Below are 27,704 nucleotides of genomic sequence, written 5' to 3'. Positions count from 1 at the left end.
TTTTTACGGTAAAAGTCGTACTGATACAAAATTAAAGCTGTAATGTGAGGAGAAAATTTAAAAATCGTATAAATACAAAGTTATTACATGAGGAAGAAAAAGTCATGATGGCACAAAAATAAAGTTGTAATGTTAAGAGACAAGAGTCATGATATTTTAGTGTTATGAGAAAAGGTCATATTGCATGTGGGTCAACATAACCTAAAAAGTTATTATATCACAAGCAAAAAGAATAAATGATAAAATGTAATGGTACAAAACAAAATTTATAAATTTAGACGAATAAAATTGTTAGTTGTTACTTTTTTCGAGTTCGATACTTGCTAATGCCATTACGTCTTTCAATGGTGAGAAAAATGTGTTTTATTTTAAGCCCAAAAATATGTCAGGTTGGTCATGTGATATTGTTGTGTAGCATTGGAGCTTTTAGGGCGAATACTGTATCGGTACTGATTCGTTCCTAAATATTTTAACATTACAAGAAAAATAATACGTTTAAACAAAGAAAAGTCTTACTGGTACAAAAATTTAAATGTTATCAGAAAAAAAATCTTAATAAAAAATGAAGTTGTACTGGAAGAAGAAACAAAAAGTGAAGTTGTAATGTTCCAGGAAAAACGTAATGGTACGAAAAATAAAGTGCTACTTTAGGAGAAAACAGGCATAAGGATCCCAAAATAAAGTTGTGATATTAGAAGACAAAAGGTCTATGTGAGGAGAAAAGTTGTGACGGTACATGAATAAAGTTACAATGTTAGGGGGAAAAAAGTCAGAATTGTTTCCAAATTCAGTTGTTAGATTAGGAGAAGAAAAGTTATGATCATATAAAAAAAAACAAGTTGTAATGTTAGGGGAAAGAAGGTAGGTGTGTTTTCCAGCCTTTGACCATTTAACTCAGCACAATGGCCTTTTAACTTAACAAAAGCCCCAGTTCAGGGATCGTCCACAATCGAAGAGGTAAAATGGCGAGACGGCGGCTGACCTGTGCCATAACCTCCAGGGACCAGCTGTCCCCCATGCTGATGGGCTGCGTGGGATTCGTCGGGATCTTACTGTCCTTTTCGGCGGGCCTCAACAGAGTCGGCCCAAACACGGTGGCCAGGTTGTGGAGGGACATCTTGTTGACGCTTTCCTTCTCTGCCACCCTAAAACAGAAGAAGAGGAAAGACGCAATGTCATTAGAATCTGACGGATGGGAAGTGTGCGCGTGTTGGGAGATGTAATTCATATGAATAGCGACGGTCTCGCAGCATCCATTTCACACCGCCTCTCAACAGATGTATCTGCATTGTACTGACGCCCACGGAATACTCAAGCCTTTTTATTCATCAAAAGCTCCATGGTAACCAGAAGATAATATGCCAATGTCATTGTATAACATCCTACTGTACAGGTGGATTTGAATTTGATTGTTCATCTATGAACTCAGACAATTGAGGGGAGTACTGCAGTGTAATCCACCTATTGCAAGTTTTGAATACTGTGACAAAATCTGGGAACGAAAACATGACAAGAAAAGCATGGTGGTCGACGACCATAATGTATCCCACTGTGCGTTTTCCTTTTTTTTATGACATTGTGTATGCATATGGAGCATTAAAAAAAGTTTCTCAAAAATCAAGTGTAAGACCTGTTCAAAAATAAGCAATCTTTACAACGGTAGATGATCATAATGTTACACCACCGGGTATCTTGCTTATGATACGGTATATGCTTATGTAGCAAACTATTTGGTCAACAAACCCCAGTACAAGAGCTGCATTGACAAAAATAGAGTTGTAGTTTGTGCGCCATGACTAATTCATTGCAGCTCCTTCTGGGGTGCGCGACTTGGCCACTGGGGGGCAGTATAATACAGTCATGCAGACACAAATGAAGAAGCGTTTCACAACTACTGTTAGTGACTCAGTAGGCTGCAGTTACATTAGAAGTTTTTCCATAAAGGATAAAGAATATATGCTTGTGAGGATTGTTATATTGTCTGTCCGCATGTTGATTTGTGTTCAAAATATCCTTTGCTTTAAGTGTTATAACACTGCCACATGACCATCAGGTCTTTTGAATTAAACAGTTAACTGTCTTTTGAATGACATTTGAATTTATGAGAAAAATGACATCATCCAAATTGACACCTATTTCGTACCTCTTCAGGTGGTCCAAGAGGAAAAGGAAGGTGACCAAGTTGGGTTCCGGTAGTGACAGCAGTAAGTTCAACATGCAGCTCTCCTTGGCCACGCTATCAGACAGAGCTGCAGAGAAAAAAACAATCACAAATCAAAATTTCGTAGTTGTTCATTTGATTCTGAACTACAATGACTAAACGCCAACATACTGATGCCTCCTGCAAAATTGGGGTAGAGCTCATCGGTGAATAGCGGCTCTGGGAGCTCTCGGAAGTACAGCTTCAAGGTCCCGGCGATTGCGTTGACGTCCATCTCGCTCATCATCACCGAGACGTCTTTGTGATCTAAGAATCACAGGGAGACAACAGGTTTGCAATGACAGAAGACACCACGATCCGTTTGCCGATATCTGAACGAGGGCTACTCACTGGTGTCGAAGGCCGTCTTGAGGGCCTGAATGTCAGTGGCCACCCCGGATACTCGATAGATGCCCACCTCCTCCATTCCCCTCCTCTCAATCTCCTCCAGGCACTGCCGGACTATGTAGGGCACCTTGGAACGCTCTCGTCTGAATAGAAATATGGACAAAATAAGGAGAGGCATAGACAGTATTGATTGGGTATTTAGAATAAATGCATGGAATCAGAGATATTGACACAACACAATTAGGCCTATTCCAAACGTGAATACAAATCCAATGAGTATCCAATGTGAGTTACAGATGGGATATATCCCATCAACGTGAGGCGTGCTTGACGTCATTAAAATAGAGTGAACCCCCGTTTATTTTGGGGGATATGTTCCAGACCCCACCCAAAAGAGGTGAAGATCCATGATAGAGAAAGACTACGGCTGCACTGATACCACTTGTTTTGAGCCCGTACTTACAGTATTTGAGTACTCACTGATATCATGTTTTTGGGATGTGGGAGGAAACCGGAGTGCCCGTAGAAAATCCACCCAAGCACGGGGAGAACATGCAAACTCCACTCAGGCGGGGCCGGGATTTGAACCCCGGGCCCCACAACTGTGAGGCAGACGTGCTAGGCAGACGTGCTAGGCAGACGTCCACCATGCCGGCTGATTTAAACATATTTAAGCTTATTAATACATACTTAAGACCTATTAAAACACTACACCGGGTGTCCAAACTATGGCCCGGGGGTCATTTGCAGCCCGTTACTATTTTTTTAGCGGCCTCCAGCATTATAATAAAAATTAACAACTGACACGATCTGTGTTGTTGCCTGCAATGTACGACTTATGTTCTACACTGGGTGGCAAGGCAGGACAAGTTCCTCGTTTTCTACCAATCACACATCATTGAAATTTCTATTCATAACACCCTGATGAATTAAGAAAATTCCGTTATAGCAGCGAAAAGTGTGAATCGCGACTATTTGCTCACTTCATCTTCTTAATACAGACTACTGTTGTTTTGGTTCTAATACAGAGAGATAATAGAGAATTGTGCACTTGAACCTGCACAGTAAATCCAGCTCAAGATAGAAATTGTGTATGATAAGATGAGCGTCAACCTGCATGTGTTCAAACTCACTTTGTCACGGTGGAGATCTTGACTCCGAACACACCCATGGGTTTCCGCGAGGGCATTCTCTTCAGGCTGAACTCACGGCTGGTGAACTTCATGGACAGTTTGACCTCAATCTGTCGCAGGAAATCAGGACTTACATTGTGAATAGCGAAACAACAGAAGGAGTATGCTTGGATGTAGTGGTGTACTAAGAGAACCGGTGCAATATTGTATGATTGGTAGAATATAACAAAGATGGGAGAAAAGTTTGAGGAAAATATGATTGTGATTGACGTACCCCGTTCATGGGAATGACAGTTCTTTGCCAGTCTTTTCCTTGGAGAGTCTGCGGCTCCAGCTGAGGCAACACACACGAAACAATATGAGTGCATAACATTTGAATCCATATCATCACATTGTGTCACTGCATTTGCAATTAACAAGAGAAAAGCTGTGCATTAAAAAAAATCAACAAAAAATGCTTTCCCATATAGAGTAATAATATTCATTTTTTTTTTTTTTTTCCATAACGACATAGTATATATGTATATATATATATATATTTATATTCAACACCTTCTTTAGTATGTTGCATGTCGACCTCGGCTACGTCCCATCTGCTCACCTGCACAGCTCAATCGCGTTCCACATAGCTCCCGACAGTATTTCATTCGTGAAAACGCCTTTGGCTTTGACATGTAACAAGAAACTAGACCCTACCAATATGTATCCTTTCAACACACAATTATATTATTATTATTATTATTGGTGTGCTGTAGTTTGTTATGCTTAGAATGTATTTTATAAATTTATTAAAAATCAAAAAATAGCTTACATTGGCATTTGTGGAGTTAGTACAAACGTTGTAAGAAGGTTGTAGGAATTGCCTGTGTCTGCTGTATTTTCTATTGTTAGATGTCAATGCATTGTTCCACAGTCTACAAGGAATAAATGTTTTTTTTTGTTTTCTACAAATGCCTTCATGCAATGCATTGTACCAGTATGTCTGCAAATCAGCTTTTTTCTTTCGACAAACATGCAATTCTGTGGTTTGTGCAGCATTTTCCCTCATGTTGGGATTTGCACAGACCATTGTGCTTTGAATGACATCATCTGTGCAGTGATCGTGTGACAGGAGAGACCATTAGATGGCGCTGTCATTCACACTTTCAGACGCAGACTGCATTAGTGAACATGCTGGATCCTATCACCGTAGATATATCAGAAAGGTTCTGCTCTTTTTAGAAGCAGACGTTTCAGGTATTTGTACATTTTTTTGGTAAAATAGAGTGCACCTGCTTTGCAGTATGCAGAATATGGCAAAATAAATGTATTAAAGGTTTCTCCATTCCATGAATCTACTTTGTTTATATTTGCTGTTATTCTACAGGCTGGTGTCATCTTACTATTATGGTGTCATTTCCTTCTGTGTAGATGCTTTACTAGAATGCATGAATGTATGATATGAGACGGCTCAATGTGGGAACTCCACTAAATGAAAATCCGAGCCTCTGGTCAATGATTCTATTAGAAATACTTAAGATTTTCCTGCCTCATTGTAACCTGAAAGAAGACCGCTTATTAACATTTGAATTATGCCTCGTGAGAGCAATTTCTCTCAGTCCAGCCGCCCCCGAGTGTCCCCTCATTACATAATGACGGCAAAGTGATCTAATCAGACAATTTACGCTTGGTTTAAGTCATTCACAGGACAATAACGTGGATTTCATGCTCCGTGGCAGCGGTGCAGATAACTGCCTGTAATGAGTCACGGCGGCTCTGCGGAACACAAGGTGACGTCATGTCATACCGGGATCTGTCCTTTCCCCATGATGCGGTCCATGCTCTCGCTGTCCTCTTTGTTCTGCTTGCTCTTATTGTAGCACTTCTCGTAGCAGAGCAGCCGCAGGGTCTGCGAACCCTCCAGCTCGATCTCAAACTCCTGGCGAGGAGAAGAAAATGCGTCTGTGAGAAGACATTGCATAGATACAGTGGATGGATGGCTAAATACGTAGATTAGATGGCTAAATACGTAGATTAGATGGCTAAATACGTAGGTAGGTAGGTAGGTAGGTAGGTAGGTAGGTAGGTAGGTAGGTAGGTAGGTAGGTAGGTAGGTAGGTAGGTAGATAGATAGATAGATAGATAGATAGATAGATAGATAGATAGATAGATAGATAGATAGATAGATAGATGGGTACTTTACAAAGACAGACAGATTTTGCTGTTCTTTATACTCCCAACATATGCAGTTCGAGGACAGAGGTTCAGCCCTCATAAATGAGAATAAAATGTATTTTAGTAGTAGATTACTCGAGTACTCAACTAAATATCTATCGGATAATCCATTCTAAGATTCGATAGTGACTGCCCTACAAGGGTCCCACTAATGTTGCATAAAAAGTCTGTCAGAGTAAGAAGGTTCTGGGGTTTGAATCAGCTGATTGTTTTTTTTTCTGTGAAATCATCTGTAGGTGCTAATTGTTTGTGAGTCCTGTGACTGACAGGTTCAAGACCTACGTCAGCTGGGATAGCTTCCTGTAACCCTGAAAAGGGTACGCGCAATAGAAAACGGATGGACGCATTGTTTATCTCCTTCAGTGACATACAAAATCAGCGTGACGCCGACCAACATTCCCGTGTAATTATTTCGAGGGAGGCCTCTGCATATGGTTCGCACATCGCGTTGGTTCACTTCACATTAGGACAGATGTGAGTCATCACCAGCAGCTCCTCATTAGCTGCCATTACTTCCACTCTACTGAACAAACTCCTCAGAGACTTTGGGCCCGTTATGGGAAAACATTTCGCTGCAGATGGCCCAAGGAGCTGATTGTGTCTGACCTCCCACATCCAGCTATGCCATTAACGTGAACGTCCGCTATGGGTGCTACATGTTCGCAGGGGCTGCGTATGTTACGCTTGGGTTGTTTTCTACTTTTGCTGTAAGATTAATGTCATACCATGAATGTCAACATAACATAATACCGTGCCTTGAGATATGACGAGTGGCCGATTTCTGCTTTGACTCGCGAGCAAAAATCTAAGATGCGAGCACTGTATGGTGGCACGAATCAAATCAACTCAAATCAGTTCACTTCACAACAAGCAGCAGTTTGGCAGATAAGAGAACAATTCTTAAAAAATGGTTGTCACTCCCAGTTGAAGTTCACTGCCAAACTAAACAATACACAGAGAATTACAGCATAGCTTTGCCTTAGGAAAGACCAAGCTTAATGCTAACATACAATGAAAAACGCCACAGACATGCTAACAAATAGCATCAGTGTCGCAGTGTTATAACCATTCAAGCAATGGACAATTGAACATAAACAGCGGAGCAACACATGTAGGCAGACAATATAGCAGTCCTCACAGGCATATTTTCTTTATCCTCTATGAAAAACGAAACATATTACTGCAGCCTACTGAGCAGTTGCGACCGCAAACTCATCCAAGTCGCACCGTACTAGAAGAGAAAAGGGTCTTCCCTAAATCGTTTCCATAAAATTGGCACCATGGAATTGTCCAAAATGTCTTGCTCAATTGTTAATGATAAAATGGATGGTAATGTCCCATTACGATTGTCCATCCAAAAAGTCTTGTTAAGATGAATAATTAAGATGTAAGGCAACCAAGAGGTTTACCTTGAACTGCTTTTAAAAAAAGTGAAGAGGTTTGTCCCGTTACTTTTGTTCATAAAGAGTAAACATCAGGTTGGAGTGTGCCAATTACTCACCTCGTTCCATTTGGGTTCAGTGGTGTATCGATACACTCTCGTCTTGGCTTTATTTGAAAAGAAGCCGAAAGAGTCCACCTCCAATGTGCAATAGAGATCTGAGAGACAGCAAATGCATCATATTAACATAATATTTATATGAAAAGGTCAAATTAGCCTCTACTAGGACTGTCACTCTGAAGGACGGTTTAAAAATGGTGGTAAAAGTACCAGACTAATGGCTACAGGCGGCATTTATCTTGAGCCCGACTCCGACCTCGGTCACGTGAATTAGAGAGAATTTAACGTTAATTTGGTCTGATCTGTTTGGCTTTGCCTGTGTGACTCACTCAAGCTCTGTTTGAGGCCGGAGGCAGAGTGGACGATTACATTCAGGAACCCGCAGAGACCCGGGGCTTCATCCTCTGGAAAAACAGTCAAGAGAAGAGAGAAAGGAAAAAAAGCAACAATAAACAGAGAAGAAAGATTAGAAAAACATGCCGATCTGTGTTTGTGTTGGAGCTAGATCAGACATGGAAGAGGAGGGGGGTAAAAACATTCTTGCACGTTACCAATTCATTTCCAGGGAATATTTGTCTTTTTTAATATGCTTTGTGTTTAGGGACGTAGTCAAAGTATGACAACTTTATGTGCTTCAACAGCAACAGCAAGTTCTTCACCTTCTTTATTAATACTAAGTGGGATGTGATGGACCGTTTGGAGCTTGACACACGAGTTGGTCAACATTTGGAGCTCCATTGAAGTTAAGGAAGCGGCTTTGAAACCTTGAAAAACAAAAAGGTAAAAATCCATTTAGAATGACAACATCTGAAGAGCAGGCTGTGTTTCGGTCGATAAAAAAAAACAAAAAAAACATACATTTCTTCTGTTGCTCTTTGATGAGCTCCTTCCACTCAGCACGTTCATAGTCGGATGAAATGAGGAAGCTGTAGCTCTGAAAGGCCACAAAATTAATTCGTGAGGACAAACGGGTTAATGACAACTATTGCTGAAGCGGCTTCAACATGCTAGTCTGAAGGATTCATATGAATATGAATAGGGCCACACTGAAAATAACAAATATTCTTACAATACGAGAGAAGAAGTTGTGATTTTATGAGAATTAAGTCAATATTTTTAGAGGGAAAAGGTGTGATATTATTAGAATGAAGTCATAATTATATGAGAATTAGAGAAGCATAAAAGAGGAGGCATTTCTTGCCTGTGTAAAGATTAGAAATCTACAGTAGATGACACTTCAGTATGGCTAATAAAAACAATAATATTCTTGCTATGATATTTTAGTATTAGTATCAATACCAGCACACAAGTAATTTTGTAAATGTTTGTCTGTTCCAGAGAGAACCATACTGACGCAGCGTGATAAACATGCCATAAACCACACATAAGTAAATGATAATACATGTTGATTGTACAGGAATGAAAATTCGACTATTTTGTCTGTTAAATTGTGTTTATAGCCTTGCAGTTTTTCTATAAAAATAATATTTTCATCCCAATAAATTAGGACTTTATTGTACCAGAATATGACTTTCTCAAAACTTTGTACTTGACACAAACGACTTTATTCTGGTAGTATACTGTATATATTTTTATTTCCAGCATGGGCCTAACAGTCCTTTGGAAGAAAAAGAAAATAATCGGAGAGTATTGAAGATAGAACTCTGAGGAACACCAGTGATGAAAGACAAAAACCAAAAATAAAGAGAACATATAGAAGAGAGCGAGACGGAGAATATCTTTACCTTGCCACTCTTGTTGTAGACTCTGAGGTGCATGCTAGGGGAGGTTAAAAGCAGCAGCGACTCCTGTTCGGACAGCTTCTTCCTGAGGCGGTCAATGACCTTCGAACCTTTGTTGGCTCTCTGAAATACGGTGAAAACATATTTCAACATGAAATCTTTCGGAAAACACCCTCCTTTTTTCTTTATTCTGTCTGATTTACCTTTTCTCTTTGGATCTCACTGCGCAGGTGTGAGATCTTCACCTTCATGGCATCCAGCTCTTCATCTGGCACCTGTGGGACAGTGAGGGGTTCGGCCTCCTCTGGGCCCTGGAAGGTGAGCTCACTCAATGGGATGTACCACTTGCTGTCATACTGTTGGTTTTTACTGCAGGAGGAAAGAGGGGGTTTGAAAAAGGATGTAGAGGACAGAGGCAAGGGAAAATCTTTAGGGTTTAAATTTGTTAGAAAAAATAAATAAATAAATAAATGCATCCTTTGTGATATTCCTGCCTTTTTTTCTGGTGCACAATACACCAGGCAATTGATTGAGACACTGTTACAGTGGATGACATTATTTGAGTAATACAGTACCTTAAACTGAACCGGGAACAAAACTAAAAACATTACTAAACATATATATTAATAAATTAATAAATAATATATTCTTCAAATATACTTTATATACACTTAACACTGGCAACTTGTATCCTGTATCTCAAATCATCTTTCCCCATTAAAATGAACGGAAATGCCATTACAGTGGACCGTTGCATACTTTTTTGTTATGAATGTAGTAAATATTTAGTTATTTTCTGGGGGAATCAACCCCGAAAAACGCTTAACGGTGGTTTATCCCCACTTATTCAAGAAGTTTTTTTTCAACGCAGTTATAATGGGCATCGATTATCTGCAGACTTGTGCAGACTGTATATAAAAATATGGTATTTTCAAGCCCATGAATAATCCCTTTAAAAATTGTGGGTTTTTTTTGTGTTTTTTTTTTTTCCCTTACCCCGCAATTTGTTTTTTCAGTTTGGCGCAGAGCAGCAGGTCGGTGAACAGGAAGACGTGTCGCAGTTTCCTAGCGCCCTCCACCAGCTCTACCATGAAGCTGTCCTTCAGCAGCTGGCGATTCTGTGGATTTTAAACAAAGACGCCCGCAGGTAAAAACTCTTGAATGGCTTATTATCGCTCCTTCACACAGGAATCAAAAGCAAAAATAGGATTATCACAACTCCTTTATTTATAAGTGCAACATGCGGCACACTAGTCATAGACACTAGAGACAAAGAAACAACAGACAACAAAAAAATGTCTTAGCTCTCTATTAGGCACAAAAGGGAAAAATAATTAATACTGTAAATTATATGATATAATTCAGTAATTAATGTTCTATGAATGGTGCGAGTCAGTTTTGAGGTGAGGAAGGAATTAAACTAGGTATGGACAAGATGGAAATTTAGATGTATATATATATATCTTTTTTCTTTTTGGTTGTTCTGGCCATTTTACTGATGTCAGACTATGTAATGAGGCTGCAATACCAAGCTTGATCAAAGGAGGGCGGTGATGTCAAGATAAACATTTTACAAGGATGACATTTACAGCTAGCAAAATTAGTCCACAGTTGAGCACTTATAATATGAAATGTATGTTTTCACAGTGGTATCAAGCGGCTTTACAGGAATAATTAAATGGTAATAAATGCAAAGAAAAAAAGAAGACACTATGGAAAAAAAAACAGATGCACCTTGTTTTATTTTTATTTTTAATTACCAGTATTTTTATCCTGGCTGATTCTAATGATGTTGATATTTGTCTTCTAATTTTATGTCCAGATAATAACAAATATATTTTTTTTCTTTCTGTGTTTTCATGCCTGTCTCAAAGGATGACATCACACATGTTCAGGAGTGGTTACATCATCATCTTCATCTGAGTGTCCTCCCACCATCTTCTCATCCTCCACCCACCACTATGCCCCCCCCCCCCCCTTGCCCCTCTCCTCCATCAAGAACACATACTGTCACCACCAGAACAAACTGAAGAGCATACGATGTGTGTTTTTGTTTATGAAGCCAAACAGCTGAAAAAAGAGCTCCACCGCAGTGTAACTGCCAGAGGCGATGGGGGGTGATGGGAGGTAGGTAGGCTAAGACAAAGAAAATGAGCATCATTATCTTTGGATACAGTGTGTGATCTCCGCAGCCATCTTCTGTCCTCTATCAGTGAAAAGCGATATGGGTCGTGCTCTGACAACAATAACTGTTCCAAGTAAAAAGATCATAAGGAAAATCTGAGGAAAATCTCTGTCGTGATGGAAATTATGAAAAAAAAAAACAACAACAATAGGACCGAACACCAACAATCATATATAAAGGGGACAAACCATTCATCACCATTGAGGCAAGAGTTCATGAGGTGGAGTATACAGTCACTCACTTCCATGAAACAAGGAACACAGTATCGAATATTTTTTTAGAATTCGAGTATTCTACCAATTATCCCATTGATTAATCGGATCAAAAAATATTTTGCGTTATCAAGAACAATAATGTGCATAATGATGCTTATGAGATGCCGGTATTACTTTTATCCATGTGGGGTCGCCATCCTGACGTTGTACCGTAGTATCTGTGTGGTATTGCCTTAAAAGGTGGGGCCTGGCTTGGTGAGTGATGTGGACGTCAGGGAACGAGAGTGAAGAGTTGGCTGGCTGTTCACTGGCCAACCTGTTAGCCGGTTAGTGTGTTGAATGACTTGGCGTGAGTTGTGGACATCAGCAGCTCGTGTTTGTTCAATAAAGTGACTGAAAGTGTACCGGTGGCTTTGTCTATACTTGACCACTTGCAGGGACATTAAAGTGCATTCTAAGTAGTCATGGTAGGCTGTATTAAATTAGCTAACATTGATATGTTACCTTGTGTTGGCTATCTTAGATGTGCTGTTCTGGAACACATTGCACTTGACCTCATTCCTTGTTAAGTGTGAAATGATCCCAACCTTTGGACATTTCTTTTACCGACTCCTGGCTTGCTGCCATCACGGCAACTCATTTGTACATAGAGTGCTGCGTGCGACTGCAGTAACGTTAGTCCGTGTGGAAAAATGAACACTGAAGCTTCGAGGCAGAGATTTCGCTTTGATCTTGTTTTGTAATCGAATTATTTGGGTTATTCGATCAATCGTTGCAGCCCTAGCCTAGAGTTTCAAAGTCTGTTCTAATTCCGGATACTTGTGATTAAGGCACCTGGGAACTGTTTTAATTGTTAAAAAAAAAAAAACGTCTCGATGAAAAATGATTTGACTGGAAACCAAACATCTTCTGTTAAAAAACAATAGGGCTGTTGTTTGACAAAAACTTAAAACTTTTGGCTCAATCATATGAAGACTGCTGTTTTGGAATTAAATCAGGAAACAATCTTGTCTTTTGTAAATGGGCCACTCTTTTTTGAGGTTTCTAGGCCTCATTCTTACAACTTCACAAAACATCGCAGTGTCACACAAGTTCATCACCAGTCCTCCAAAAAAAAAAATCCCACAATTTATTCTTCCCCTGCAGCAACAGCTCACAACGCATTACATAAGTAATAACACACACGCGGATACATACAGTATCCACAGCCAACAACAGCAGCTCTTTCTGTAATCAATCAAGCAATGCACTTTCACCAAACACTTGGCGAAGATTCCACCTTCAAATACCACACAGATTCATAAACACACCAGTAATCAGTAGACCGCACAATCAGTCGTTTTCGTCCATAGGTTGAACACACGTCTTGTCAGTCAAATGGTCTTGTCTTCAGTCTCAAATACCTTTAAAGCTTCTCTCATCATTTTAATTTCTGTAAAGCACTTCGTGTTACATAATGTATGAAAGTGCTATATAAATGAATTTGCTTTGATCAATCGACCGCATTTGAAGCACTGTTTCAAACAAAACCGTTATCGCTGAGAGTGCAAACAAGAGACCAAATATCTACGTGGGGAATAGATCCTCAGACAATTACAAGTAATGATTCTACATTTCAAGTCGTTCAATATTCCCATCTGCATTAGTCATGGCTGTTGTGATGTCTCTGGGGCTACGGGGAGTCAGCCAGAGGCCAGACGAACTGGGCCATCATCATCGCCACCATGAATGCAAAAGTCTTTTTTTTATCTTCTTTGGACAGTCTCTGACCCAATGTCCATCCAATGTCCCTTCTTTCCACAATGGAAGCATCTTCTACCCCCAACGAATCCCCTCCGTTTTTCCAGTATCCAGCCTCACAACCTGACATCCTCCCCTAGGCCAACTCGGACAGGACAGATTAGGCCACAGTTATCGGTAATTTGCCCTACATGTAGTTTCTCACAAAACCTCTGTCCCTGTTCGCATTTTAATCTATCTAACAGTCAACCACATTTCCAGATACCCAAGTGACGTATACAACGGTAATCCTTTTTGTTGCTCTTTCCACTTCCCATTTCCAGTACTCGTTAGAAGCGCTTCATTGTTCTATACAATATTTGAACGTCTTGAAAATTGTCAGGCACCTGAAACCCTGATTGTTGGAGTCGAACCTGGGGACCCCAACCCCCAACCCCTAACCCCTAAACTCGAACCGGGGAACCTTAATCCAGGACTTTACCCTGGACTTTATAAACTGGACTTTAAGGACTCAAACCTTATCAATGGAATTCGGGGAAAGAAATGATCAGTACCACTTAATACAAAGACAAGATTGTTTCAAATGCAGTAAACTATATGAAATGTTCCAATTTTCACGGAATTAAAATGTTCTTTTCTGTAATTGTTTGTTTGGAGGACAACGCAGGTCCGTGTGGATCTCGAGGTGACAGTCAGTTGTCCAGGGGCCGGCCAGTGCCACCGTCTAAATGCCTCGGGTAAGGGGCAAGACAGTTAACTTGTCTTGGATGATCGGTCTCCGTCCGGTCCCTGGTCTGACAGTCGATCCTGAGATCCCACTTCTGACACCAGGCTTGTTTTGGAATTAAATCTTTTGTCATTTTAATGAAATCTTCGGAGAGACAGACAGAGAGGGACTTGCAGTTGCTTTGCCCTTCTCCCCGTCTCTGAAGAACAAACGCACAGTTAAACTAAAATGAGAGGGAGTTAAGGAAGAAAGGTCTCTTCACATAGTTATCTTGTCCTTGAGAGAAATGGGAGGCTGGTAGAGCCACTGAGAAGGGAGGAAAAAACAAGTAAGCTACTAGGTACATTTTGAAAAAGTCACACAAGCACAAACAACTACTGAAGTAATAAAAATCACACATAAACTACGGGATAGTATAAAAAAAAGAATATCGACTATATTTTGTCATAACGCTGCCGAAGACTGTACGGATCAAAGATTTGAACTCAGCTACTTCTAACATTTGTGTCATTCAAGATTTATATGGTTCTAGCTTTGCCGCAAAAAAAGTAATCCCGGAATATCTGAAGAAGACTAGATTGGATGAAAAGACAATATCGATGTGGCAGATGGGTCCCAATCCTCAGATCCACGAATGAGACTCTTGTCAACAGACTATTTGTCTTCGGATCATTTCTAAGTGGTGCATGTAATTACTAGTTTCAAGACAAAATAAATATCTAGATAGCATTGATCACTGGACAAACTGCTACATTTAGCAACCTATACCTTGGTCTGCACCGTCATCATAATCCACCCTCATCACTTTTGTCTCTGATGAATGAACATGAAAACGATGCCTTATGTGCCTTCCAACATGTATCCGAATCCCACGAGGAACCTTTCGAAACGGAATATACAACAAAGTTCCCTTGAGCTCCACTTCTGTCACTCTTCATGTCATACTATATTTAGAATTTTTTGCAGCGACATGTTATATACATCAGAAGGCTTTGATACGACAGAAAATCTATTTAAGTCAGTCAAAAACGTCTATTTTTCTTATTTCAAGATGGAGATGTCATGTTGCCAATATTCTGAATTACAAGAACTGCTTTTTTAAGTTATGCACCAATCTATAACACGACAGCTACAGTACTTGTAAATATATTAATCATATCCCTTAAAAGGGGCCTTATTTCTCTCTGTATGCAGCCCTAAACATAATTGCATTTGCATAAACGCACTTTGTTAAAGGAAATTAATTAGATAACATAATTAATGTGACATATTGAAATTCTTACTTTATTGATTTAACTGTCATACATAAAAGACAGCATGTGCATTAGGTTGTGTTAATATTCAGAAAGCACTGAAACATATGATCTGTTGAGTACTATTACCCAGCATGCCCCAGTGTGAATCTCTTATGGTTATGTCGCATTGTAAAAAATAATGGATTTAGTCTTCCACCTGTGTGAATGGAAAATGGAGACTTTTTTTTTTTTTTTTTTTTTTTTTTTTTTTTTTTACAATTTTCACTAATAAATGTCCATTCAGGTATTAGCCTGGAGATTCATTCTGAAGTAAGGGACTGGATAAAAGCAAATCAAAAATTTATAGCAAAACCCCTCCCCCGCCGAAAAAACAAAACAAACAAAAACAATGAGGGTGAGCAATAACTCTCGCAGACTTGGCTCTGAATCACAATTGTAGAAACTGGCACTGGTTGGTGTTGAAGCTTTTCAGCTTCCTGAGCACTTGATCCTAAGAATAATGAAGATAATACTGTTGTCATTCATTTCCTGGGTGTCTGACTCACTCAAAACTTGCAGATATTTTTAGAATTTTAGACTCATGTTTTACATTTTTGGTTCTGAGCCTGAGCTGTGATGAACGTAAATGTGAGTGCACCCCTGATGTCTTGCTCTGCTCCTGTGGGAAGACAAACTAATAAAAGATAAAATTAAAATAAAAAATAAAAAACAGTCAATAAGAAGAATGGGGACAGTGTGTACTAAGACAGCAAGGCTGCAGAGAGCGCAGATTAAATATTGACGTCTCCTGGAGCGGCCTCGCTGAGAGCGAGTAATCGCATGAATTTACAAAATCCACATGTATTTTTAGAAGCCAGCACACGCTTTAAGGGGCATCGCTGCGCCACTGTGTTTAAACAACCTGGAGTGTGTCTATGCACATTTATTCATGACATAACAGAGCCAGTCTGTGTACATTTGGGGCTTTACGTGCACAATTCACACTCTTTGACCACTTAATTAGGTACACATCCAATGCGATAGTCGTACTTATGATTCATTACAACACAAAATGTTCACAATTTAAAACAATTCCCAAGTGTTTTAAGAAAATGCCTGTGACATCCTTATGGCAAAATATCCCAAGGATCAAGAATTACAACACACTTTGAACTAGGGCTGCATCAAATATTTCGACAATCAAGAATTCTACCGATCACCAGAAAGATTAATCGAGTAATCGGATAGAAATTGCTTTAGCATTTTTAGATACAATAACATGTGCGTGTGTAGTGCAGGTAACACTTTTTTTCCACTTGGGGTCACCATTGTCCTAACGTTCTACTGCAGTATTTGCGACTGAGTGTGTATGGCTTTAAAAGGTGGGGCCTGGCCTGGTGAGTGACATTTGCATCAGCGAATGCGAATGTAGAGGTGGCTGGTGGTTAAGGTTGTTGAGTAACTTGGAGTGTTTGTTTTCTTACCGTTTCTTCAATGAAGCCATTGAAAGTGCACCGACGGCTGTGTCTAACCTTGACCACTTGCCGGGGGGTGTTACAATATGCTCAAATTGGCGATGGTAAGCTATATGAAATTAGCTAACATCGACACGTCGTCGCATACCTTGTGCTGGTGATCACAGATGTGCTGCTGTAGATTGTGGATGCTTGGGCTAACGTGTCTGCTTGCACTGATGTTCGAGCTTTCGTAAAAGCCAGCAACGTGACTGACTCGAAGCTGGCGTGTTTGATTGAGAACTTGCCCAGCTGTTCATTTCGGATAGAGAAGAAGAGGACTTTGATGGATTTGTGGATGAGGATTGATCAAAAAAATCATGTGAGTACATTGTTAAATACTTCAATAACGTACAACCGAACTCAGTTTTGCTCCCGCTGACTTTAAAAAAAAAAAAATTGTTTTAGCGTGCATGCATGCTACCATATATTTTAAGCTAGTGTATGTTTTACCATGCCTGCGCCCAATAATGCAGTGCGCCTTATGTATATGTTAAATACAGAAATAGACCCCGTAACTGAGACTGCACCTTTTAATATGGTGCGCCCTATGGTTATGAAAATACGGTATTTCTAATCCAAATATATATTTTTTTCCCTTTCTAATAATCGCAATGGAGTCTAATGCACTTTTCCAGCCTTCTCTGCCACGCTTTCATGCACTCCTGGAAGGATTCTTCAGGGATCCTTCACAGCTCAATTGCCACTGCCACCTTGATGTCTTCCACGTCTTCAAAACTGATCACCTTGATAATCCCCTTGAGCTCGGGAAAGAGGAGTGGAAAAAAAAAAACAAGAGCTTGGTGTGTAGATAGGTTGCTCCAGCATGGTGATTTTCATGTCAGTCAGGAACTGCCAGATGCTCAGGGCATTGTGAGTGGACGCGCTGTCATGGTGAAGCTGCCAGGAAGCCGCAATACTGTATCTCTCGTCTCTTCTTGCACACTGAACAAAGGAAACGCTGCAGGATCTTTTTTTAGACTTGCTGGTTGATTGTCTGGCTCACATTGAAGGGGAGATCTCGTATATTTGAAATATATCTTTTGTGACATCGATCCTGCAAGTTTTCGGACACATCTCGAATGTGGCAGTAGTTTGCAGTGGTGTGAAACTGCACTGCATCATAGTGAGAACTGTTTCTTTTGTCACACTCACAGACCTAAATAAGGCAACACAAATATTAGAAACACAACTTATCATGATGCCCTGCAGTTCTATACCACTATAACCACAACCATAAAAATATCATTCAACTAACAACTTAATTAAATCATTACTCTCTAATCATTATTGTCCTTGTAAAGCTTTACCAAATAAATGGAGCATATAAACACATACCGTGACTGAAAAGGCAAACAAAACTGAGTGACATTGTCAACAGATTTTGGAAGCATCATTGTTTGCATTTTAATTAAGCAGCATCTGCTTGTCTGCCCCCCACCTGCCAATATGGTCAGGTCACGCACTTGTCAGTTCCCGGGCACCCCAACAAACTACAGGTTACTTGCTACTATGTTCTTTTAAAAAAAAAAAAAAAAAATTTAGGAATTGTTTAATTCATGAGCACCCATACGCCTTTCTATATTGGCTGAGAAACGATTTTAATTTAACCAGCACAACTTTTGGGGGATTTATGGTAGTCCTATTTTAACAAGCAAACATTCTACTAGCTTTTCTGGTCATTACAGTAGTCAATTTATGCAGACAGGAAATATACAGACCAATCTCGTTCACTGGAACTCCTCCTATGTGACATGTCTAAGACAATCAAATTGTTCATTCAGATCAGTTCAGAATTATTTTTTTCGCTCCAAATATTTTTTATGTCAACAATGTTGCAACTCAAACTTCTCATATTTAACCCCTTTTTTTTTGTTTATTTAATATTGTACTGTACTTAGTTTTCCATTTTCAAGCAATTTAGGATATATGCTCTTCACGAGCAAGGCAAACTTTATTGAACATCAAATTTAGTGTGAAAATAACAAATATTGTTAAAATACAGTACTATGGAATTCTTTCTTTTTTGTGATGATCAAATATATGGGAGTAAATTATAATCCATGCTATACAGCCGAGCCTACTCTTGAATTTGATAATTTGTAAATGAGGACACCTGATATAAAATAATTATTGGTAGTAAACCATCATCGCATCCCATCATTTTTCCTGCTCAAGTATATGCTTGTATTATTGTAAATCGGTTTAAGCCCTGTCCTCCCTATTGGCTTCAAAATGTCCGATAATTGGCATCTGTATAACCTCGGGCATATCAAATACTGTACTCAAGCTATAGTGAGTAGCAATATAATGAGCGCCATTGATTTCCATGTGCAGCTTTCATGTCTCTATCATAAATATTTGATGCCCGGTTTGATTGGTGTGGACAGACTGGGATGGAAGTGAGTCCAGTCGGGATTCATAAGGGGGCGGGGCAGGCAGCCAGCATATGCATGTGAGTGCGTGAATGTGTGTGTGTGTGTGTGTGTGTGTGTTCAATGGGCAACAAGAAAAGCAAAGCGAGAAAGAAAGTGTGTCTTTGTAGAGGGTGCACTAATGACCCCCGTGTGAGGAGAGGGAGGAGCCAGCCCGATCGTTTTTCTTTCTTTCACCCACTGGCTCCCACCCTCCATTTATGAATAATTAACTTGGCGTCGGCGCATCGGCTTGGTGGCTCATTACCGACATTATGTACGGCCGTGTCACGAAAGCTTTCAATCAAGAGACATCCAATCATGTGCATCAAGTCATCTCCAGGGATGACAGACAGCGCGGTGTAGGGTGTGTGTGCGAGAATATAAGTGCTTGGGAAAGCACAATGGGCAAGTGGAGGATGAGCCCCCACTCCTTTAAGCAGCCAACCACAATGTGACCATATAAGGGCATGAGCTCGGTTTTAGGCTGCAGATTGGTGACAAGCTAGCGTCTACTCTCGTTTGCTAGGTAACTTTAAGGTCGTCTGGAGGGCGGGGTCATGACATCACTATGTCGGGCATCATTAAAGCAAAGGAATTGTCAAAAAGTCACTAAAACCTTTTGCCTGTGATGCAATTACTGACACTTGGAAGACTACCCGCAATATAGACAAAGGAAAATGGTAAAAATTAGGGATGCACAGATACCATTACTGTACATCTGTATAGTACTCGTATTCGTAAAAATGCACCGATACCACTTCACCGGCCTGACACGTACATTCTAGGTCGGAGCCATGTCAGCCGTGCGGAGATACTTTAAGGTAAACAAGGGTGACAACACTTTTAGCCGACTACAAATTAAGCTCTACCGTCCAGCAAGCACCAAGTTTCCGGCCCTGTTGCCCGCTCGGCTTCGCGTCGCTCGGTTCCGGTTTTATAAAGTGTAATTGCGCTACGTTGGGTAGTGTTGTGTGTGTGCCTTTAAGGAGCGCCACCTAGTGAGTGACATCAGGAACACGGCTGGTTAGTCTTCATGTAAGCTTCTGGACATAAGTTTTGTGGGCGGGCAAATCTTGAGTTTGACATCAATGGAGTAATGGGGATAGCGACAAGTTAGGACCAGAGTGTTCATTTTAACACCCGACACGCACGGCAATTGTTGCTGTCGCAGATACTGACGCTGATGACTCCACGAATCTAATAATCTGAACATGCAAAGCTGCACCAGAGTGAACATGGAAACACACACTGTAATGTCCCACTTCAGGAAGTTTGGTGTGGAAGGCACAGGTAAATCAATGCCGGACTTACTGATATAACTCCGATAAAGCAATTTAGCGGTAGAGGCTAATCAAATTTGAAATGTCTTACCTCTCCTTTCTTGACCGTCATCAGCTGACGTCGGGGCGTGGACTCTTCGTTGATGCTCGAGAGGAAATTCTGGGAGATGCGCAGCGCGTCCTGTAGAAGCGGGTGATCTGGGTGGCTTGTGGGAGTGTGTTTGAGCAAGTCCTGCGTGGAGAAAGGTTGTCATTTAAAAGCCAATCGGGTGCACTAATGCGGTAAGTAACAATAATATTTTATCCAACAAAGCACAGGATGTATAAGGACTCTCATATTAAAATGTACAGTCTAATTGTAAAACAACAACAACAACAAAATTGCAGTCTAAAGTTGCACGGAGACATTTCACAGGTGGGGGGGTGCAAATTCCCGAACCACCTCATCATGCAACATAATTCGTGTGGGCGGATGCTGTTTTACTTACATGAAGCACCAGCGTGCTACGTGTCACTCTGTCCACTGGTTTGTAAAGCAAAGCTGTTGAGAGTAAAGAAAAAGCATACGTTTCAACATTTTAATCCATATTGAAGTCAGTAAAAGGAGTAGAACACAATTCATCAAGATTACTGACCCTCGAGCGAGTTCTTGGCTGTCGGCTCCTTGCAGTCCTTGGGGCTTCTCACCTTCAAGTTCTGTTGGGGCATGAAAACAGTGAGCACGGTGAATTGGCATGAAAGCGTGGCATAGTTGCTCAATGAAGCTCTGGGTTCACCACTTCTACATCAACACAGCCACCCTCAGCGCCACCATCTTGCTCGGGTGGCTCAGAGTCATGCGTCACCACTCGGTCCATTAACAACGCTTGGAGATGAATACCTCATTGTGCATGTCGACAGCAGCCCCAATGCTATCTTAAAACCCACAGAGGATGATGTATAAAAGGGTTACATGCTTTGAAAAACTGGAAGCCATATTGCCTAATGAGCCATTAGACTGCAGATAACTACAGTTTGTTGATTCTATTAAGGTCGGAAGGGTGCAGAGTGGCACGAAAACAAGAATTCCCTAGAAAGGTGGTTAGGGTGCAGTCAAAGCTTATATGTATGTCATAGTGACTGATGTTGTACTTTAGTAAATTTTGCCATCCAATCATTCAATAACATTAAGATGTACTGTATTTTACTACTACTACTGCAACATGTAATTATGGATTTATGGGCTGATGACAATTAAACAAAAGAATGGGAATATTCATATAATTTGTGACGTTAATCAACAGTTGACATAATGTATCTCTGTGCTTCATCCCTTTGTCCATACTTTCACTGTCAATTTAGGCCCCAATTTTAAAACCCGCCCGTAATGTGACTTGATTACCTCTGAGATTTCGGCAAACTGCGTGTTGGCCTGGCAGCACTTCTCGGCCGTCTCCACCGCCAGCTCGTAGTTGTCCACGAACGCCCTGTAAACTCCTAACTGGCTGGCCTGAAACAGAGGAGAGCAGATGGTAAGTAAATCTTCTTTTTAGTGTCAACACTAAATAATACAAATACAAATAAAAACAAATTACGTGTAAATATTATCATATGATCTACTTGAAACCGCCATAACACATAATTGATCACATTCTTATCTTATAATAGTGCAGGGGTGTCCAAACTACGGCGCTGGGGACATTTGCGGCCATCCATCCATTTTTTTAGCAGCCCGCAACATATACAAAAAATAAATAAATAAAAACATTTGACATTGAGAGTCATGCCTTCCTCATTGTAATTTTCATTTATGTATGATGATGACACAACAACCGCATGCGACCACGGCAACCTCACAGGGTGCCTATTGCAATAGCCACTCACAGGAGTGTGTGACTGAAGCTATAAAAGCACATTTAGGTAGCTGAAATTCATCCCGAAAGCCAACAAAAGGACAATCAATTGTGCAGAACAAATGGCAAAATCAGTCACTAGAGCACCGTAGACGGGCTTAGTGCGAGAACCCAAATCTCACAGAAACCTACACGAGTGCATCGACCTACATCATTTAACTAATTGATGACTTCGTTGAAATGAGCGGGGATGTTTCTGATTTATTTCGGTCATTTGTCGGACCGCTGGGCCCGCTGAAGCATTTGCTTGCGATTGAAAACCTGACTGTGCATAAAATGGGAGTAATTAGGGAAATGGCAGGATACAAAAGAGACTACAGGTTAGCAAAATAATCTGCAGTAAGTGCTCATTGGGAGCTTGTCATTCTGGTTCTTTTTCTGGACTGTTGCAATTCATTTTAATTCTGTGACTCCAGCACTAACCAAGTTGAACTATGTGATTATTACTGCTCAGAACAAACCATTCATTCATTCATTCATTCATCTTCCGTTCCACTTATCCTCACAGGGGTCGCGGCCGTGCTGGAGCCCATCCCAGCTATCTTCGGGCGAGAGGCGGGGTACACCCTTAACTGGTCGCCAGCCAATCGCAGGGCACATAGAAACAAACAACCATTCACTCTCACATTCACACCTACGGGCAATTTAGAGTCTTCAATTAACCTACCCTGCATGTTTTGGGGAAGTGGGAGGAAACCGGAGTGCCCGGAGAAACCCCACTCAGGCACGGGGAGAACATGCAAACTCCACAGAGGCGGCGCCGGGATTTGCTATCCTTCAACTGCACTCACAAAATATCCTTCATTATATCACTGTCTATGGATAACACACAAAACGCATGATCTATCTCAATGACTCTCAAAGTGTGGTTCTATCTATTGGTATATGGACAATCACTGAATTACTGTAAATGTTCACACTGTGCATAATGGACAGTGTCTTAAACTTTTTTTCAAATCCAGTACAGTTCAGAAGTATTTACATTTTAAGTATAATACATTTGCATTTAATCTTTTAGAACAGTTCCTTTTTAAACATTTATTTAGGTACATTTTTATTTCACTTATGAGCGTGCAATACATTTTCATTGAACCGATGTTTTAAGCCCAGTGTTGATGTTCAAACTGTGCATATCTGTAATGTCTTATAATAATAATGTCTTACAATAGTAATGTCTTACAATAATAATAAATATACTTTGAAGGAATAAAACCAGTCTCATTTTCGATAAACACGTATGCAGTCCATTTTAATCTTGTACATGATGGTGGTACTTGGAGAGCTAAGTTCTTTTTTAAATTTTTTATTTGGTCTCCCAAGTTTGAGAACCACTGATCTAGCTGATAGCTTTAAAATGTCATTCTCTTACTTTATTTAGGCTTGACCCCAAACTTAACCACCCTCTGCTGTCACGGTGGGGTGTGACAATTGATTTAGGCAGGAATGTGTGGTCACAAGTTTTCTACACAATGTTTGCACTCATTATGTTAGCATTCAGGGATACGTGCTATGTGTCTTTAAAAAAGAAGCCTTCTTCAAAAAGTAATACATATATGTTGCACATATTTTCCTGCATTTTTTTAGTATACTTTGATTAAGTAAGCTCATATATGGTAAACTGGTTTAACATGCGATTTGTGCTAAGACTAGCCACAACTGTAGCCATTCTAATAGTATAAAATAGTAGTAAAGTCCAAGTAGTAACAATCACAATTAAGGAATCTCAAGTCTTGGCTACCTTCCACATTGCTAAACATGAACTTAAAGGGTTAAACGAAACAACACATATATTTAGAACGGTTCTGTTGTAGCCACAAATATACCAAAATAAAAGCATGTGGCAAACCTGGATTTGACTCATTGCGTTTTATATTACACAAAAAGTTCATTGAAAGCATTGAGTACTCTATTCCCTTTAGTTTAAAGGGAATATACGAGGCTAAATAAATACTATCACATGGCTTTCAACAATACTTGTAAGTAAACCCACCAAGTCCTACATTTTTTGATATTGTCTGTGTTTTATTAGAGGCTGGTAAAATGTAGCACAGCAATCATACATTACTATAAAAGAGGCAAGAGGCAATTTTATGATGCTTTGTCTCAGGGGTACACAAGTGACAATTTGACTGTGGAGAGGAGAGAGCCAGACTGTCTGTCAGCCACATTTAAAAACAAGCGTGTGGCTCCAGCGTCACCGTCATGGCTGCTTGAATTTCTGGGCTGAACCTTGTGCTCTTTAAAAATGTCGAAATGTTTTCAAAGATTTCAAATGAAAGGAAAACGTGACAGGCTGCCACAGAAGTCAAGGTGTGGATGAGAAAGTCAAACGCTGTGTTAAATGTGTGTGCAATGTGTATGTGAATAATGGGCTCTTTTGCATGATTAAATACAAGAGATGGATAAGTGAATTATTTGTTTTAAGGGAAACGAATATTAGCCAACATTGATTGAGTGGCAGTAAAGCCTATATGTGCCCACCCGCGCTGACGCCAACTCTGGAGCCATGCCAAGAAAAGGGAGCTTCGTTCGACTCTGCCAGGGCAACAAAAGGCCCCAAAGCAGCCTGCTCTCCATGTTTCATCCATAGAAAGCCTTGGCAAAACGTGACAAAAATAAAGGACTCCATCAGAAATGTGATATTAGATACTCTGATAAACTGAGAAAACTTAGCAAAAGTTAGAAAACGTATTCAGAAAAGACTTGAATACAGACAAAAACAAACAAAAACAAAAAAACAAGAAAAAACACTACTTTATGGACAAATACTTATTTCACGCAATAAAGTGCGTGAACCCAGTGGAAAGAAAAGCGGAAGTTTCAATGATGAAGAGATCATCAGGTAGTCATTAAAAATACAACAAATCATGAAGGTCCTTGTGGCGTTCCACACCATCTGTTCAATTAGCCGCGACCTCAGAGAAACTTCTTAGCATAACGTAGTGAGATGTATCCCCCATTTCTGCATATAAACGTTTAACAAAAAACTTCCCTTTAGTCGACATACAGCTTCCTGCTTGACTCTGTAGGGTAAAAGTTTGGCTTTGCGTCACTGCATGAAGCGTATCCTCAGAGGAGCAGCAGCGACGATGTAATTGAACCCTATTTTCAGCCTTCAAACACGTGCCTTGACACTCACGCTCATGACCTGTCACCGACGCTTAGCTTCTCTCCCCCCCCCCTTTCCCCCAAACCCTCCTCTTGGTTCGGATGTTTCATGACTCCTAAGCCTGTCAAAGCTATGAGCCTTAAATCTACTTGCCATCCTTACTCGGCTCGACATGACGCTCCTTAAAATCTCCGCCTATGTTCCTCGCTTCTTCGGCTCTCTTCTAATCTTATCCTCTCATACAGCCACCGTCGTGTAGACTTTAACTCTTATTTTTGTGGTAAAATGAGCGTATGAGCAGCGGCTGAAGGGAGAGGGGAATAATCTGTGCAAGTAAATACACATCATCAAGTACATGGGTGCACTAATGTGTACATAGAGTGTAAACATGTTTATGTGTCAAAGAGGAGTGAATGATTATACACTGTGTAGCTCGAAACAATCTTTAGGCTTACTATAATTATGTCATGTTTGAGTGAAAAATGGTGTCCCTAACTCTCATCAATTGGCCAAGCCGAATACATTGTAGTAGTAATGTGCCGTGCTGATACTATACAGGTGATGTAAACCACTGGTCATTGGTTGAGTATGTTAATCATTGCTGAGTCATTGTAGTATTTGTGAATACATGGAGAGAAAGGACAGAATCTAACATAAATGTTAACGTTATCTTAGCCTGCTGCTGTGACTAAACTCAGACACTGCAGTATCACACTCCATAGTGTTCACTTTGGAGCAGCAGCCTTTATTCTCCTCTAAAATAAAATAGAAGAAGAAGAAGAATCACCTTTATTGTCATGAACATGCATGCATGCACACAAAAGTTGTTCACTGTATTTTACTCGTCACAGTGAACACTTTATAAAAACAATTTTTGAATTTGGACATACAATATGCATCCTGGACTGCATTTACAGCAATACAGTCATGTGAATACAGAGACTCCTTGGTCTTGTTGGAACGCATCGTAGTCTAACGCGGTAGTAAAGTCATAATTACAGTAAATATTTATGTGAATCACAAATCCAAACCATTAATATAAAACAATCAATTAATGAAAAACAGTAAATAAGGCAGTCACTGAGCGTGCCTTCATGTGCAGTGTGATGATGTATTCTTAGTTCACTGGGCGCGTTTCGTAACCTCTAAACCGCATTAACCGAGGACCTCCTGCAGAGCCAATAACCACGACGGCTTTCAGCTACTGTTGCAGGTACAATGGCTTTCTAGTACTTTCTATAGGTCACGGGCTGTCTGTTCAGCAGATATCAGGTCATATTTTAAGCCATGACATTTTAGTCCATCTGCTTCACAGAGGTCAAGGCCATTAAACCCTGCCCAGCGTTTTTTTTTTTTTTTTTTTTTGCACAGTCGGCCAATGGAGATGGGAGATGTAATTATTTTACCGCTGCGTCGTCACTTTTGGACTAAACTGCAACATTGCCCTCAAGCAGTTTACTGAGATTAATTTCTGGCTGAGTGAAGGCGATCTCATTATAAAGTAAGGTAATGTGACTATAAGACGGCAGAAAACAAATATTCTACAAATAAGAGTGCAAGATAGAAAGGGAGAGAGAGAGAGAGGGAGGGAGCTGTGTCTTCGAGACACAAAGCCCACATAGCAGCGACGGTCTCAGCTGCATGAGGCAAAAAGGCAGCATTGTGAAACAAGCTTGCGCCTCCCTCTGCGTGTGTGTGTGTGTGTGTGTGTGTGCGTGTGTGTGTAAATCAATGTGTGCCAGAGCATGAGAGAGTGTGAGGGTGAGAGAGCGAGACAAAAAAGAGGGCCGAATGAGGCCAACAGCAGTGGGTGAGCAGCAGCATTTGGGAGAGAATTAACAACCAATTCATTGTAGGTTAATTGAGCCGCTGTGCAAGTGATTAAGGAGAGCAGTGTACATGTGGCTCTGACATCATTGACAGAAGTAACTGTGGGGCAGACACAGCATTACAGTTTGCGAGGAGGGTAAAACAGAATGATTGAAGTGAAGAGTGTCACTATAAGACAGTAATGCTCAGTTTTGACTGACACTGAGGTACGTTTACGATGGTGGCTGCAGTTGTGTAAAACTGAACTCCATCATACTAAGCGTGGAAGCATTTCTTATTATTTTGGTAACCATAAAGAGTACTTTATATACAATTAAAGGAGCAACATAATACAAATTTCCCCAATCTATACATAAGCTGTCACCTTATCGTGAGGGCGGGGTTTGTGTGTCCCAAATGATCCTAGGAGCTAAGTTGTCTGG

General features: G+C 40.4%; 1 protein-coding gene across 2 annotated transcripts in view; it reads right to left on the bottom strand.

Annotated features, from left to right (window-relative positions):
- Positions 1-27,704, bottom strand: part of bcr (BCR activator of RhoGEF and GTPase) — a 94,524-nt gene that overhangs the window by 6,926 nt on the left and 59,894 nt on the right. For both annotated transcript variants that reach the window (XM_061697585.1, XM_061697586.1), the window contains 18 exons: positions 21,833-21,940; positions 21,087-21,147; positions 20,940-20,992; positions 20,543-20,683; positions 10,135-10,256; positions 9,342-9,507; positions 9,142-9,261; positions 8,255-8,330; positions 8,056-8,160; positions 7,726-7,800; positions 7,397-7,494; positions 5,468-5,599; positions 3,956-4,015; positions 3,682-3,791; positions 2,552-2,691; positions 2,333-2,467; positions 2,144-2,249; positions 983-1,145 (listed from right to left, as the gene is read on the bottom strand). In XM_061697585.1, the coding sequence (XP_061553569.1) occupies positions 983-1,145; positions 2,144-2,249; positions 2,333-2,467; positions 2,552-2,691; positions 3,682-3,791; positions 3,956-4,015; positions 5,468-5,599; positions 7,397-7,494; positions 7,726-7,800; positions 8,056-8,160; positions 8,255-8,330; positions 9,142-9,261; positions 9,342-9,507; positions 10,135-10,256; positions 20,543-20,683; positions 20,940-20,992; positions 21,087-21,147; positions 21,833-21,940 (1,971 nt within the window). The remainder of the gene's footprint in view (positions 1-982; positions 1,146-2,143; positions 2,250-2,332; positions 2,468-2,551; positions 2,692-3,681; positions 3,792-3,955; positions 4,016-5,467; positions 5,600-7,396; positions 7,495-7,725; positions 7,801-8,055; positions 8,161-8,254; positions 8,331-9,141; positions 9,262-9,341; positions 9,508-10,134; positions 10,257-20,542; positions 20,684-20,939; positions 20,993-21,086; positions 21,148-21,832; positions 21,941-27,704) is intronic.

Source organism: Phycodurus eques, chromosome 15, assembly GCF_024500275.1.
Source record: "Phycodurus eques isolate BA_2022a chromosome 15, UOR_Pequ_1.1, whole genome shotgun sequence".
NCBI lineage: Eukaryota > Metazoa > Chordata > Actinopteri > Syngnathiformes > Syngnathidae > Phycodurus > Phycodurus eques.
Note: the sequence above shows the minus strand (reverse complement) of the source record. Positions and strands in the feature narration are given on the sequence as shown.